The sequence below is a fragment of the Filicampus tigris genome, chromosome 14, assembly GCF_054856515.1.
Source record: "Filicampus tigris isolate MCC_2025a chromosome 14, RoL_Ftig_1.0, whole genome shotgun sequence".
Taxonomy (NCBI): Eukaryota; Metazoa; Chordata; class Actinopteri; order Syngnathiformes; family Syngnathidae; genus Filicampus; species Filicampus tigris.
Window position 1 is genome coordinate 6,189,763 of NC_141230.1, and position 12,716 is coordinate 6,202,478.

Here is a 12,716-nt window from a genome sequence, read left to right on the forward strand (position 1 = left end):
ACATTCGCTGCCTTCAAAAACACTCACAATTGTTCTCTGCTGAGTGGGCTAAAAGGTGTCCCTGTACCCCTACTCTGTCACCAAATATTTCTCATATCAAATATTGAAAGATTAACTGTGATACGCAATCTTGTGAGACAATGACATTAACCCCGCTTGTTTCAACATGCATTAGCAGCTGGCTTTTGGTAAAGACACTAACTATCAGCCAATACGACCTTGTTTGGCCTTTAGAGCATATGTTTCTAACCCCAGACATACACACCAAGTTTTGGAATGTGGCCCATGCTGAGAGAGGAGAGAAGGGAGGGAGGAATGGGGTGGGTTGAGTCCGACGGGAATAGGCGGAGAACATGAGGCAGGTACAGTACAGGAACAGGAACAAAGCATTGTTGTATTAAATGATTGCAGGAGAACCGCACTCTAGTGGTCTTTGAGGACCAAACATGGACACGAACGACACACACACACAAGCATTAATGCAATGTGTGTTGGCCCATGTGCACTGTTTGAGTCAGGGGATTCCCAGAGGGTGGGTCGCCACCGTCAGAATAAGGTCATGTTGTCGCGCGGCAAAAAACACACGCCAACAAAAACACCATTTTTTTTTTCATCCCATTGACATATTTGTTTGTTTAAAAACTGCACAGAGACTGAGGAGCGCAACAGTATTTCATCAACAAAGATCGTAAGTAACATTTGGCGGTATTGGCTTTATACTGTATAAGTATCAATATGTTGCTTTCATAGCAACTAATAAAGTCAGCTAGTCTACTCCATGGTGAAACGTTCGCCATCTTAACACCCTGATAAACTGAGAACACCATTTTTGGGAATATATATTTTTGAACATTCCTAATGGTCATGCAAATGAAACAATAAGTTAACTACTCTCGCAAGTGGTGCTTTTTAGTATTGTTGGTATCATTAACATCTGTCAGCAGGCAGTAGAACAACAATATATGAGCTTTGTTCGTGTTTTTGGTTTTGTAAGAAAAATGTATGCAAAGCATATTTTTTAAATTGTGAAATAAATCCAAGGAGTCTTCATTGTATGAGATTCTGGACATACAATGTTTCAAGCTTACTAACGGCACACAATGAAGCACAGCAGCATTCCCTTCTCTGTGTGACACTGGCATGGAAACATTCAGTGACAGTTTTTGCTCCACCCTCATAAATACAATAAGTGATATTTGAAGTGGAAATAAACCAAAACGTATTTTTTTCAAGAATATTTTCCAGCAGGCCCACTAGTTGAAACACGGCATTCTGATTAATATTGCGTTTGTTTCATGAGTTTTTTTTTTTTTTTTTTAATAATTCTGTTAAACCACAATTCAAAAGCAATTTCTGATTTTCATTGATTAATTTTCATTTGAAAAAGTATTAATGTTGTTATCATTTTTCTTTCATTAACCTAAGGGTACCAACAATTTCGTCCATGTAAGAATTAGAGCATAGTGGCCACCAGTTCAGGATGTACGCCGCCTCTTGCAACCCTAATGAGGACACACGCTATAGAAAATGGTTGCAGACTTTACACACACACTTTTTCAGCCTGTTTTTACTGACGGCCCTGTCTTATGCAAGTGAGCCAGCCCTTATATACCGCTGGGCCAATACAATACAATACAATACAATAAACTTTTATTTGTACAGCGCATTTCACAACAGCTAGAGCTATAACAAAGCACTTTACATACAAACAACAAAATAGCCATAATATAACAAGTGAAACCAATAAACTAATATAAAACATCGAGGGGGAAGTACAGAATTGCCAGCTCACAGACACATTTTCAAGAATGGGCAGACAACAAAAGATTTGCTTGATTTCAAACTTAATCAGAGGTCAGGCAATCCAGAGACCCAACTTTTTCTAAAAGTTAATTTTCCATAACACGTCCCATAAAATTTTCACCATAATGAATTGAGGAAATGTAATATTTGAGCCACAATATATGCTTTCACTTAACTGCGGTACCCAAGGAGGTCTTTTAATTTCTTGGTCTTCGTTTGCAGTAATTTGACACAAAGCTTCACATTTCATCTGAAACATCTTCACAATTGATTAAAAAGCTTTGTGATTGGGAAGACAAAATAACCAACAATAAAATACAAAACAATGACATTTCAGTTTCCATCAAAAAGCGCCCAACATGAGGAAGTTATCAACATCTCGTAAATATTTTGTTTGTGCACTCAATGTGATATTTGGATGTGAATTTATTCAAGTGTGCAAGTGGTTTCTTTATAATATTACTAATATAAAAACAAATAAAAGGGGGGCATCATCTACGTGTTTGGGTGGAACTATCCTACATCCAGCTGCACATGCTGATTCAATTAAGGGCCGCAAATATGAGACGTAGATGTTGAGTCATCCCGCTGACCCTCTGTGAAAATTCAAACCTGTGTTAAAAATCGTGACTCATTCATGCCTGCAGACAAGGCACCAAATACACAAAGATCATCAATAACCAACAGTAGGCCCGTGGGCCAGACAGGGTTCGAAGAGGGTTCAAAAAAGTTCTAAAAAGATACAATTTACTCGAACAGCAAATGGATATTTTGTTATGAAATGACTGAATTGAAATTCCATCAATCCGTTCCAGCCATCAAAAACATTTTTTTGTAAGGGTGTTTTTAACAATCAATTGGCTTGCAAAAAAAAAGAAAAAAAGAAAAAAACTTAACCAGGCGATAGCTTGTAAGTAAATAAAAGAAACATAAGTCAAGGTACTACTGTCTCACCTCAAAATCACATATTCTCATTGTATAGAAAACACTAGCGCTGCCTTCGAATATTTCCACTTCAAGGCAAGGAAAGGCGTCTTTATTTACATAAAACATTTCAAACACAAGGCAACTTAATGTGCTTCAGACAAGCAAAAACGTTTTTCAGTTTCAAGTCAGTGTATGCTTGAGTAACGTGTGAGCCTGTTGATAGTCACCAGCACACTGGTCAAGAATGTCCTCCAGGAAAACTCTGCTGACGTCTGGAAACTTTACCATCAGTTTCATCAAGGCCCATTCCAGGTTCTGATACTGGTACCGCTCTAGGTCTGACAATAAGAAAATCCCATTTTTATCAATACCGTTTAGACAGAATAGTGACATGGAAAAAGACAAAAATCCTGGCTTCAGCAGTGAGTTCAATTTTCTGTTCCATCATCACACTTTTTGTCAAATGGTCACTGATTTGAAGTTTCATGAGATTTGCTGATTTCTGACATGATGATGAAATTTTGCCTGACTTTGCGCATCAAGCATTCACACGGGCATCGTGCTGACTGTTCCAACTCTTCCGAAGGCGACATATTGACAGGTTGACGACAAACCCCCACCTTTCTGACTCGGTGCCGTATACCAAGAACAGTGACAATGAAATATTCTGGCTTGGCAGACTGTTTAGCACAGCCAGAGCCTTACATATTTCTTGTTCAACACAGTATACACTCGTACAGATTGTTTTTAAATAGACAAGTGTGCTTACTGCTCTTATACGTTCACATATAGCTGGAATATCACTCAAAACTTGACCCAAAATATTTAGCATCACTTGGAAGCTGTGATGTAACACGCAATAGGCAGATCATAAAACCTTGTTTGGTTAGGCTTATGTTGAGCTCACCAGTCTCCTCTGCCTGGGCAGAGCAGCTCTCCTCTGGATGCTGTCCAGGTGTTTCTTGTCCATAAGTGCTTATTGGCGAATGGCTGACACCAACCGCTGTCATCGGTTTTTCCTCACTTCCTTTCCTGTGACGGTCGAGCTTGTCCAAGAAGGCCGAGTTCACTCTGTCAAGAAATTGCAAACACACACACACAAAACATGTTATTGGACGGTGCAGATTTAATGAAGATGGCAGGAAATTATTTTACTACAAACAAAGTTACTTAATTCACTTTCACATAGTTCCTTGGTAGCATGGATGTCAGAAGATTGTGTCAAAGCAATAATTTGAGTTCAACACGGCTTTGTGCCTAAGCACAAAACAGCAAATAGGTGAGTTCTTCAGCAAATAACAGAGGATAAGTAAAGAAAAAACAATCCCAGAATACAGTAGGTGAATCAGAAAATGTGGGGAACATTGTATATGTACTTATTTTCAATACCGATGACCTAGCTTAAACGAGAAAGTGAAGTCAATTTCTTTACAAATAATAGGTTGGAATATATATTCGACTCTGTTGGAGTTGTTGGTTGCTATAGGGTCACCAGGATGCAAGCCCAATTATCAATTCACAAAAACAACTCACTGCGTGTTTGTTTTATCTTTCAAGAAGGCATCCAATATGTAAATAATAATTATAATAAAGACTCACACAAATGGATTGAATTTTCTCGTCAGTTTTCTTTACCATCTCTGAAGTTCAGAAATCATACAATGATCAGATCTGGGCAGCTTTTCCATCCTCGCGAATGCTCTCACCCGAGACGGGCGAGGGCAGAAAAGGGGCGCTGTCTAACATGCAGCCCTCACATTTATACAGTCTTCAAAATCTAAACATAATGTGGGTTGGTCTCCTCCCTGGCTGGCCCTGCCTATGGGGCTGATCTTCACCAACTGGTCCCGTGCTCGGATCAGGGCACGCTGACTTTGAACTGATTATGTGTAATTCCCAATTTGTTTTTTGGTTAACCTGTTGGCTAATATAAAGCCATTCTTATAGATTCAGATCCTTCAACTCCACTAGTCTAAACGTGGTATTCTGATCAATTAATTATGTTTGTGTAATACGAATTAAGCAAATCAAAAAAAAAATCCACCTGTTTTTATCCATCTCAAGAGACAGCCATTTTGCCTTGTATTGCCACTTGCTGTCGACTGAAACATCACAGTGCCTCAGGGCTGGGATAACGACCCCATGGCTCACCCGTTTTCTGGGTTTGGTATTGTGACATTTGCAAAATACATTTGTAAGGTTTCTCACTGATAGAGGAGTCTTGCAAACATCATTGGCTTCAACAATTTCACACAAAAAGATGTGCGTGCATGTGTTTTTACAATGTCATAATCAAGTTGTTAGTCTTTAGCTGTCATAACAACATCCTTCTGTAAGCTCCGCACACACACACACAAACAAACTCACACACACAGTCATCTCAGAAAGAACAGATTCAAGGGTCCAAGTCAGATCCACATAAAGAAGGCCGAATGTGTATATGTGTGTGTGTGTGTGTGTCTCGACAAGATGGTGGACAAAGCCAAATGGCACACGGGAGCAGGAAGTGAGACCGCTGTCTTCCTGTAGCCGCCACAAAATCATTACCTTCCTCAGTTCGGCAGCCATCTGATTCCTCCTGTGTCATGTGACCTCCGCTCAGTCTGAGACAGATTTACAAGGTGCATCGCTGAGTTTGCAACTTTTGGCGTGCCATCAATCACCGCGTCTATGCGGCAGGCAGTCACATGTGTTTCCTGTTCGTGGTGTTCCGCCAACTACAGCAGCCGTCAACACACTCTAATAAATGTGCTGCTAAAATCATGTCTGTGCAGTGTATGTGACGTATTGTAATGAAGAGGAAAAGTGATATGTCACCATGTTTTCTTCTGATTCATTGGGAAGCTTCGGCTACTTATCACTAAAATAGCTTCTTCTGTGTAGTGTAACACTTTAAAGCCCCCAAAATATGTTTCTGTTTTGTAATAAGGCTGGAAACTTTCATAAAGCATTTCCCTGAGGAACGCCACCTCAAATTGTATTGAGACACTTGGCCGTCACATCTACAGGAGTGGTGTCAAACAAATTTTTATTGTGGGCCACATCAAAGATATGGGTTCCTTCAGAGGACCGCGTTCAGCATCTGCAAATTAATTATTTGCGGATTTTGGGAGGGAAACTATCCTCCATTAGTTGCTGAAAACTCACCTGTTTGCTGATTTTGTGCTCAGGCCAAGGCAATAAAGAATCGTGTTGAATTTCATGAAGGCAAAATTACTGCTTTGCTGACATTTTGTGGCATCTATATGGAATTATAAGTCTTTTGGGGAGGCACTTCTTTTACTTGCAGATTTCACTATTTGTGGTAGAGCGTGTGGTGTTTCTATAAATGTTGGGCGGTGTGCCTTTCGTAAGCAAACACGGCATCATGCTTTCGCGCTATACTGTGTGAAAGGCAGATATGGATACATGCCAGCACTTGTCATAGGGCCTCGGAAGCGGCAATTTTGTAGGATCTCTGTGTAAAAGAGGTAGAGGGCGGTAGATAAAACCGCACAGTGCAAATACAACTTCCAGCAGCCTCTCCATGGCTCTTTAGATGGAGACAAAGGAAAAACAAATGCCAGTGCCATTATTTATAGCATAATTCACACCGTTCAAACTGTTACTATTTGTTGCGCGTGTCTGCATCGTTAACATCAAGCTATGTTGTTGCAGTTGAAGTTAAAGTTGCTTAAAAAGTTTGAAGCAGTTTTATACAGTACTATTTCAAATGTTGTTCTTACAGACAGACAGACTCACTGGGTGTTATCTTGCCGGAGTTGTTCTTGCCTTTTCTTCTCCTTTGCCTGCTTCTGTTCCTCCAGACACTCAGCCTGCAAAGAATCACAGAGAAGCAGTAACCACGTTTATATAAGCAATATGCCGAGCTGGGCATTCCACCCATGTGACGGGCCGGTCCGCCTATCCACCGATGACGGACGCCCATTTTGTAGGCGATAAACGATAGATGGGAAACTTAAAAAAATAGACGGACTAAGCATAGTCGGAAGCCCATTTTTCCCCATTTATGTAATCAACTATTTTCACTCTTTGAATTTCCCTACTGAAATAAATGTTTTTCCATATTCTAATTAAATGAGGTGCATATATGCAAATCTAATATTTGTGTGATTTAACTGTGATACATTTGCCATAAAAATACCTTCTTTTTTTTTTTTTAATTCACCATAACGTGGTAGTTTGTGTCGAATTTTGAGCCATATGAACAAATTGTTTTAATACATTTTAGAATAAGTCTAACAGCAAAATGTATAAAACAAAAGGGGGGCAACGTTATGCATGCAGACACTGTGACTCCTCATTTTGCTTGTAATGTGCAGTCTGCAGAGTACTCAGCATAGTAGTGTTCCTTCATCATTTCCTGATGCTTGCCTCTAGTGTCATCTAGCGTCTGCAAGTGTTACTGCTCCTTCAATTTGAGATTTTGGAGACGGGATGATTTTCAACTTGTTGCTACAAGTGTACATTCGGGGGAAAAATGTTCATGTTACCCTTGGATTGTGTTACAAAGTGCTGACGTGACAGAAATATAAACACAGAAAAGGTAAGCAAGCCCAAAAGGAAGGACAATAGATTAAGTGTCAGCATGATTTCTTTATACTCACCAGTTTTATACCCTCCCACCCAAAAATCAAAAACAAAAAAATGGACAGACTGTATGCTTTTTTTTTTTTTTTTTACCTTTTTTCTTTGTTCGTGTTTCTTCCGTTTAAACTCATCCTCCTCTTCTTGTCTCTTCTTCTGAGCCAAATATTCCTGCTTCAACTAAAGAAACACAAATGTATCAACAGCCACCTCTAACCATTTGCGAGACCACTTTCATTCTTCAGGGTCAGAAAGCTGGAATCTCGGCCGACTTCAGGCAAAAGGCTGACTAGTCGCCAGTTAATCACAGGATGCATATACACAGTAAATTTTGTACATTTTACCATAAAAAGACTATATTTGGTCCCTGTAAACAGAGTAAAATTTGAGAGTAAAATATTCAGTTCTCAGACTAAATTTTACACTGAATATTTTAATCTCAAAATTTACTAAGCGTGACTTTTACGCTGAATATCTTTTTAGAGTAAAATGTACTCTACAAAATTTACTGTGTCAAGACAGACAGTCATTCACACTCTAAAAAGAGTTGGGTTAAAGATAACACAATTTTGGGGAAAAAATGGACCGATACACAAATTGAGTCAATTTGACCCACTTTCTTCCATTGTTTTTTTTTACAAAACAGCCCATTTCTTTTTTTTTTCTTTCACAAAACTACCCATTTTTTGGGTTGTTTTCTGTAAAAACAACCAAGAATGTTGGATCAAATTGACCCAAATTGTGGCTCGGTCCATTTTTGACCCAACATTTTTTTATTTAGAAGCTGTTGGATCTTTCTACCCTTAAAGTCGGGAGGTCGATTACCTCACTTTCTTTTTTTTAAATCAAATTCTACAACATCGAAATCAGGTGGCCGACACACTATGCTAATGCTAAAAGTATTGCTGTCTTGGTAAAGTTCAAGAACTGTAAAAAAAAAAAAAAAAAAAGCTGCCGAGTGAACAGGACACTGTGTGGCTGTGTGTGATGTAGTATGCACGATGCTGATTGGCTGCCGCAAGGCGAAATGGCAAAAAACTTTTTTAATACGCGACGAATGGGGCGAATGGGCGGATTTTCGGTGCTTCGCTCCACGTCCCAACGCATTATTCCCGCCACCCCGCATGCAACCGCGCCCGCCCGCGTGAACTACATTGACTCCAAGTCAAACGCGCCGCCAGATATGCTCCCAACAGAGTTGGTGTGAATGCAGCATTAGCCAATGAAATGCACTGGAATATAAACGTGACGGTGTTTTGACCCCTCGGAGGATGTCGCAGGATTTTTTCGAGCATAATGGCGGACGCGCAGACGATCGTGGAAGCTCTGAAATAAGTAACGCCAGTGAAAAAGAAGCGCTTGTCGACTTTGAACCAGTGTAACCAGTCAAAAGTGATATATGGTTAAGATAAATGTTTGTAGACAAAGACGATGTCGACGTCTTTGTAACAGAATAGAGGATCGTAATTACCACTTGATCTTTGTTATTAAAAATAGTGCTTCTCTTGCACTGACACTTTAGTTTTACATCTTCAATTGAAACATTAAATATGAATGAACTCATGCCTGTGTGAAAGTCACACAGATTTCAAATTATTTTGGAATTATGTTTCTACCTGCTACAGGGCCTGAGATATCAATTATTTTGGCAGTGTTGTATTTCTGGGAGAACCTAATGCAGGTTTAAAGGCCTCGACACACCAATCCGCCGTCGGAGAGTCGGTATAAGCTGTTTGGGGTGTCCCGCACCGTCGTAAGGTCGGAGCCGTTGTCAGGTCTGGGGGGCATGTTTGGCCAATTCAACTTGTAGAATCGGGTCGGGTTTTCGGGACAAATGATCACTGTGATTGGCTGTTAGCTAACGAATCAGGGCACTGGACCAGAACAGGAAGTGACAAATGCGGACGAACTGTGAAAATCGAAGCTTTTCCTCAAGAACTAAATCAACTTCGCTCATTCTTCACATCTCTTCAATGGACATAATGACTGCGGGGTGTTCCGATCTGCCTGCTGCTGCTGCAAGCCGCCGTCCCTCTCCCTCCTGAGACACGAGTTTAGCGTCGCTAAATGTCAGAAATATAACCAGTCGGGGTTCGTGTGCGCATTCATGCTCCTGTCCGCTTCAGCTTGTGAAATTGGAGGAGCAATCGCCACGGTATTTTTGATTTTGTGGAGGTGATCATGATGAGATCACGTTTTATGTCAATAAATCTAAACTATTGTGCAGAACACTTTTATACGTTCACAGGTTGAAGTGGAGAAGAGTAGTAATGGGCATTTGCATTTTGGTGGCGATCGGTCACCGTTTTAGACAACAGAACTGACAAAGCGAGCAATATTACCAAGCATGCCTTCCACGCGTGACGTAGACCGTTGAAATTGAAAACATAACATAAGCCATAAGCATAAGGGCGTGGAAATTTGTCGTAAACCTAATCACAAAAAAAGACCTTAAATCACTACAGAGTCTTTTGAGGTGGGCATTTTAGTACTAATGTCGCTTTTACGTGCAAACCTATTATATAAGTGCCAATGTTAAGCTCACCCAAGTGTCTCTTTAATGGTCAGCGTCGCTGTCTGTCGTTGCGGTATATTTTTCCGACAGTATGCCCGACGCCACAGGGGGGAAGCGTCGGTCACAGATGGCCAACGTCGGATTTGTCTATCTAGGCCTTTAGGTTTTGGGGAGATGTTGAGGAATTGCGCTTTAGGCATTAATGGGTTAAAGTACGTTTTACATCATTTCATAGCTGCAGACAAAGAGTGATGACTTTCACCGGCCAACTCGGCTGATTCGTGCTGGTTACGGACGGGGTAAGGGGGGCACATCTGTCCCATGTACACTCACTGACTGCCCAACGGCTGTATATATGTCCCTACATTACAATAACAGCCGAACGTCGACATTATATTATTATTAATAATAATATTAATAACAATAATAATAATAAAGGATCAGCGGCGTTTTTTTCTTCACCCGTGAGGAGCATTTTACCACGTTGATGGGTCTTGCAGTTGAAGCGCCGGTGACAAACAATACATTCATCGTAATAATTGGCCGCAAGTTATAGATTTTCTGGGGTATTCGATGTGCCACATGTGCAGTGCGTTGCTTGGCAACCTGGTCAATTCTTAAATAGCACCGTCATCTAAATTGCTTGTATTGGATATCATTAAAAAGTGAATAATGCAAAAGCACATGCTCCTTCAAAGTAGCCTCTGGATAAGCCGCGCTCATGTCACTATATAATAAATGGATCCTTAAATGGATCTCCATGGAATCCTCATGTCACATGAAAGCTCCACGATCCGGAAATTAGGGCCATCCACAGACTTCCGCAAATCACGCCTCTTTGGTAGTTGCACACATATAAGTTACACATTGTGGGTGTGTCAGAAGCCAAGACGGGAGAATCGCCGTGTCTTGACAAGTGCATCAATTGCTCGCAGTTTTTAGCTATTTGTGTCCGGGATCTATCACTGGCAAGAAGAAAACATACCTTCTTCTCCATCTTGGAGCATTGTAAGTCCTTGAACTGTTTGTCCCGGACTTCAGCCAAAGTCGCATCACCACCTTCAAACATATTGAACACAGTGTGTCATTGAAGGTTCCGCAAGTTGAGTGTTACAGATAGGATGCTCGAAGAGTGCTGCTTTTTACCAAGTCTCTCTGGAGTGGTGGGCACATGTGTGAATCTGTGAGCCTCCTTCCATTTCTGAAGCTCCTCTTCTTCTTTCTTAGCAACTAAAGACGTTTTTTAAATGACACAGTAAAAGAAGTAAAAGAAGAAATAATAAAATAACATCTCGAAAGTGGGCTTACTCATGACTGTCTTGTTCCGGCGTGACTCGATCGGAGCGATCATGGTCACTCCACCTGAGCTGAGATGGACCCAAATATTAGGAAACGCTCAGGTGTGAGACTTCAGCTCAGTAAACATGTCAAGGATTAACACCACGAGTGTGTTGTGTTTGTTTATTCAATTTTCAGTCATTCCCAAAGTGGCAGTATGGTATACTGCATTCACATGTTGTCTGAAATTAACAAGACTCTGATACTAAAAAATAAATTAAAATAAAAAATATAAATACAATTATAAATAATATGGTGGTGTATATTAGAATATGGTGGAATACTTCAGTAAAAGTTCAGTCGTTAAATTTTAAAAAGCGAAGCTATAGATTCACTACACAGTGAAACAGCTAAGTTATGGTTTTATAATGTATAATTTTGATGATTATAGCTTAAGGCTGGCAAAACAATCATCTTGAGGAATCAGAAAATTACATAAATGTAATCAAAATTATTTTAAATACAAAAATTACGGTAGGTAGGAATCAGTCAGAAAAAAACAAATTCAGAAGTTCTGAATTTGTTTTTTCCCACAACAACAAATTACAAAACTACTGCACTGAAATAAAACTTTTCTAGAATATTTGGAGATGCACCGGTTTAAGGAAAAACAATATTGAATATTAGTGCTGAATATCTGATCTGCACTGCTACTACACTTACATAGTCATCTTTTTTTCTAATTCAGTTTTAATTGACGTTTTGAAAAACACTAGGTAATATTTTAAATCCCGTAGCGGTTTAGTGCTCACTGCATGTGCAAATGCCAAAACTATTGGGATTTCCGGGAATCTGAAAACATGATGACAGTTACATTTCTCGTAAACCGAAACTGAAACTAGAACAAACGTCACTTAAACTTGTACACAATAGTACGGTCACTTTAAAATATCATTATAAACACTGCAAGTGCAATTGAAACACAATTATAACCCCACATCTTGTCAATTGACGAGATATAGTCACCAAAACATCAACAAAAACACGTCCCTTACTAGCTCATCCTTCCAACCATTTTGCCAGACGTGTCCCTCGTTGAGTTAGAAGGAACATCTGAGGAAGCTTCGACGACGCGAGGATTTTGACTCATCTTCTGTCAGATTGTAAGCGAACAGGCGCCACCACATACAGTAGTATATAACTGTGGATGCCACGCACACAAAGTCAGCGGAGTGGGAGCGTCGTCAACAACGCTCCGTGATAAATTTGCACTCCGCGCATTTTATTGGCTGAACAATAACTGCATTTGAAATTTCGCGGGAAACATTATTGGCTAACTGTAAAAATATGTTACGTATATGTATTCATCAACGTTTCTATCTTTTTATTTTATCCGGTTCGTTATCCAGCTCTAGCATGCAACCAACTTTTACCAGCAATCCAGTATTATGTGGCAAATTTAAGATGCTTGTGAAGTGTTTATTTACTCAACAATATTGTTTTACTTTTTTTTTTAAAACTTACATTGTCCTATCATAATTTTGTGAAATCAGTGGTTACTTTAGCCATATATATATATATATATATATATATATATATATATATA

At 39.7% G+C, this 12,716-nt stretch overlaps 1 protein-coding gene across 1 annotated transcript; it reads right to left on the minus strand.

The window, feature by feature from the left end:
- Positions 1-1,633: 1,633 nt before the first annotated feature.
- On the minus strand, positions 1,634-12,385 carry epsti1 (epithelial stromal interaction 1). Its single transcript, XM_086052413.1, has 8 exons — positions 12,166-12,385; positions 11,141-11,199; positions 10,979-11,062; positions 10,818-10,891; positions 7,414-7,497; positions 6,472-6,545; positions 3,638-3,801; positions 1,634-3,068 (listed from the first exon to the last, which is right to left on the minus strand). The coding sequence occupies exons 1-8, from the start codon at positions 12,258-12,260 to the stop codon at positions 2,911-2,913; spliced, it is 792 nt and encodes a 263-aa protein (XP_085908539.1). The 5' UTR covers positions 12,261-12,385; the 3' UTR covers positions 1,634-2,910.
- Between the last annotated feature and the right edge of the window lie 331 nt (positions 12,386-12,716).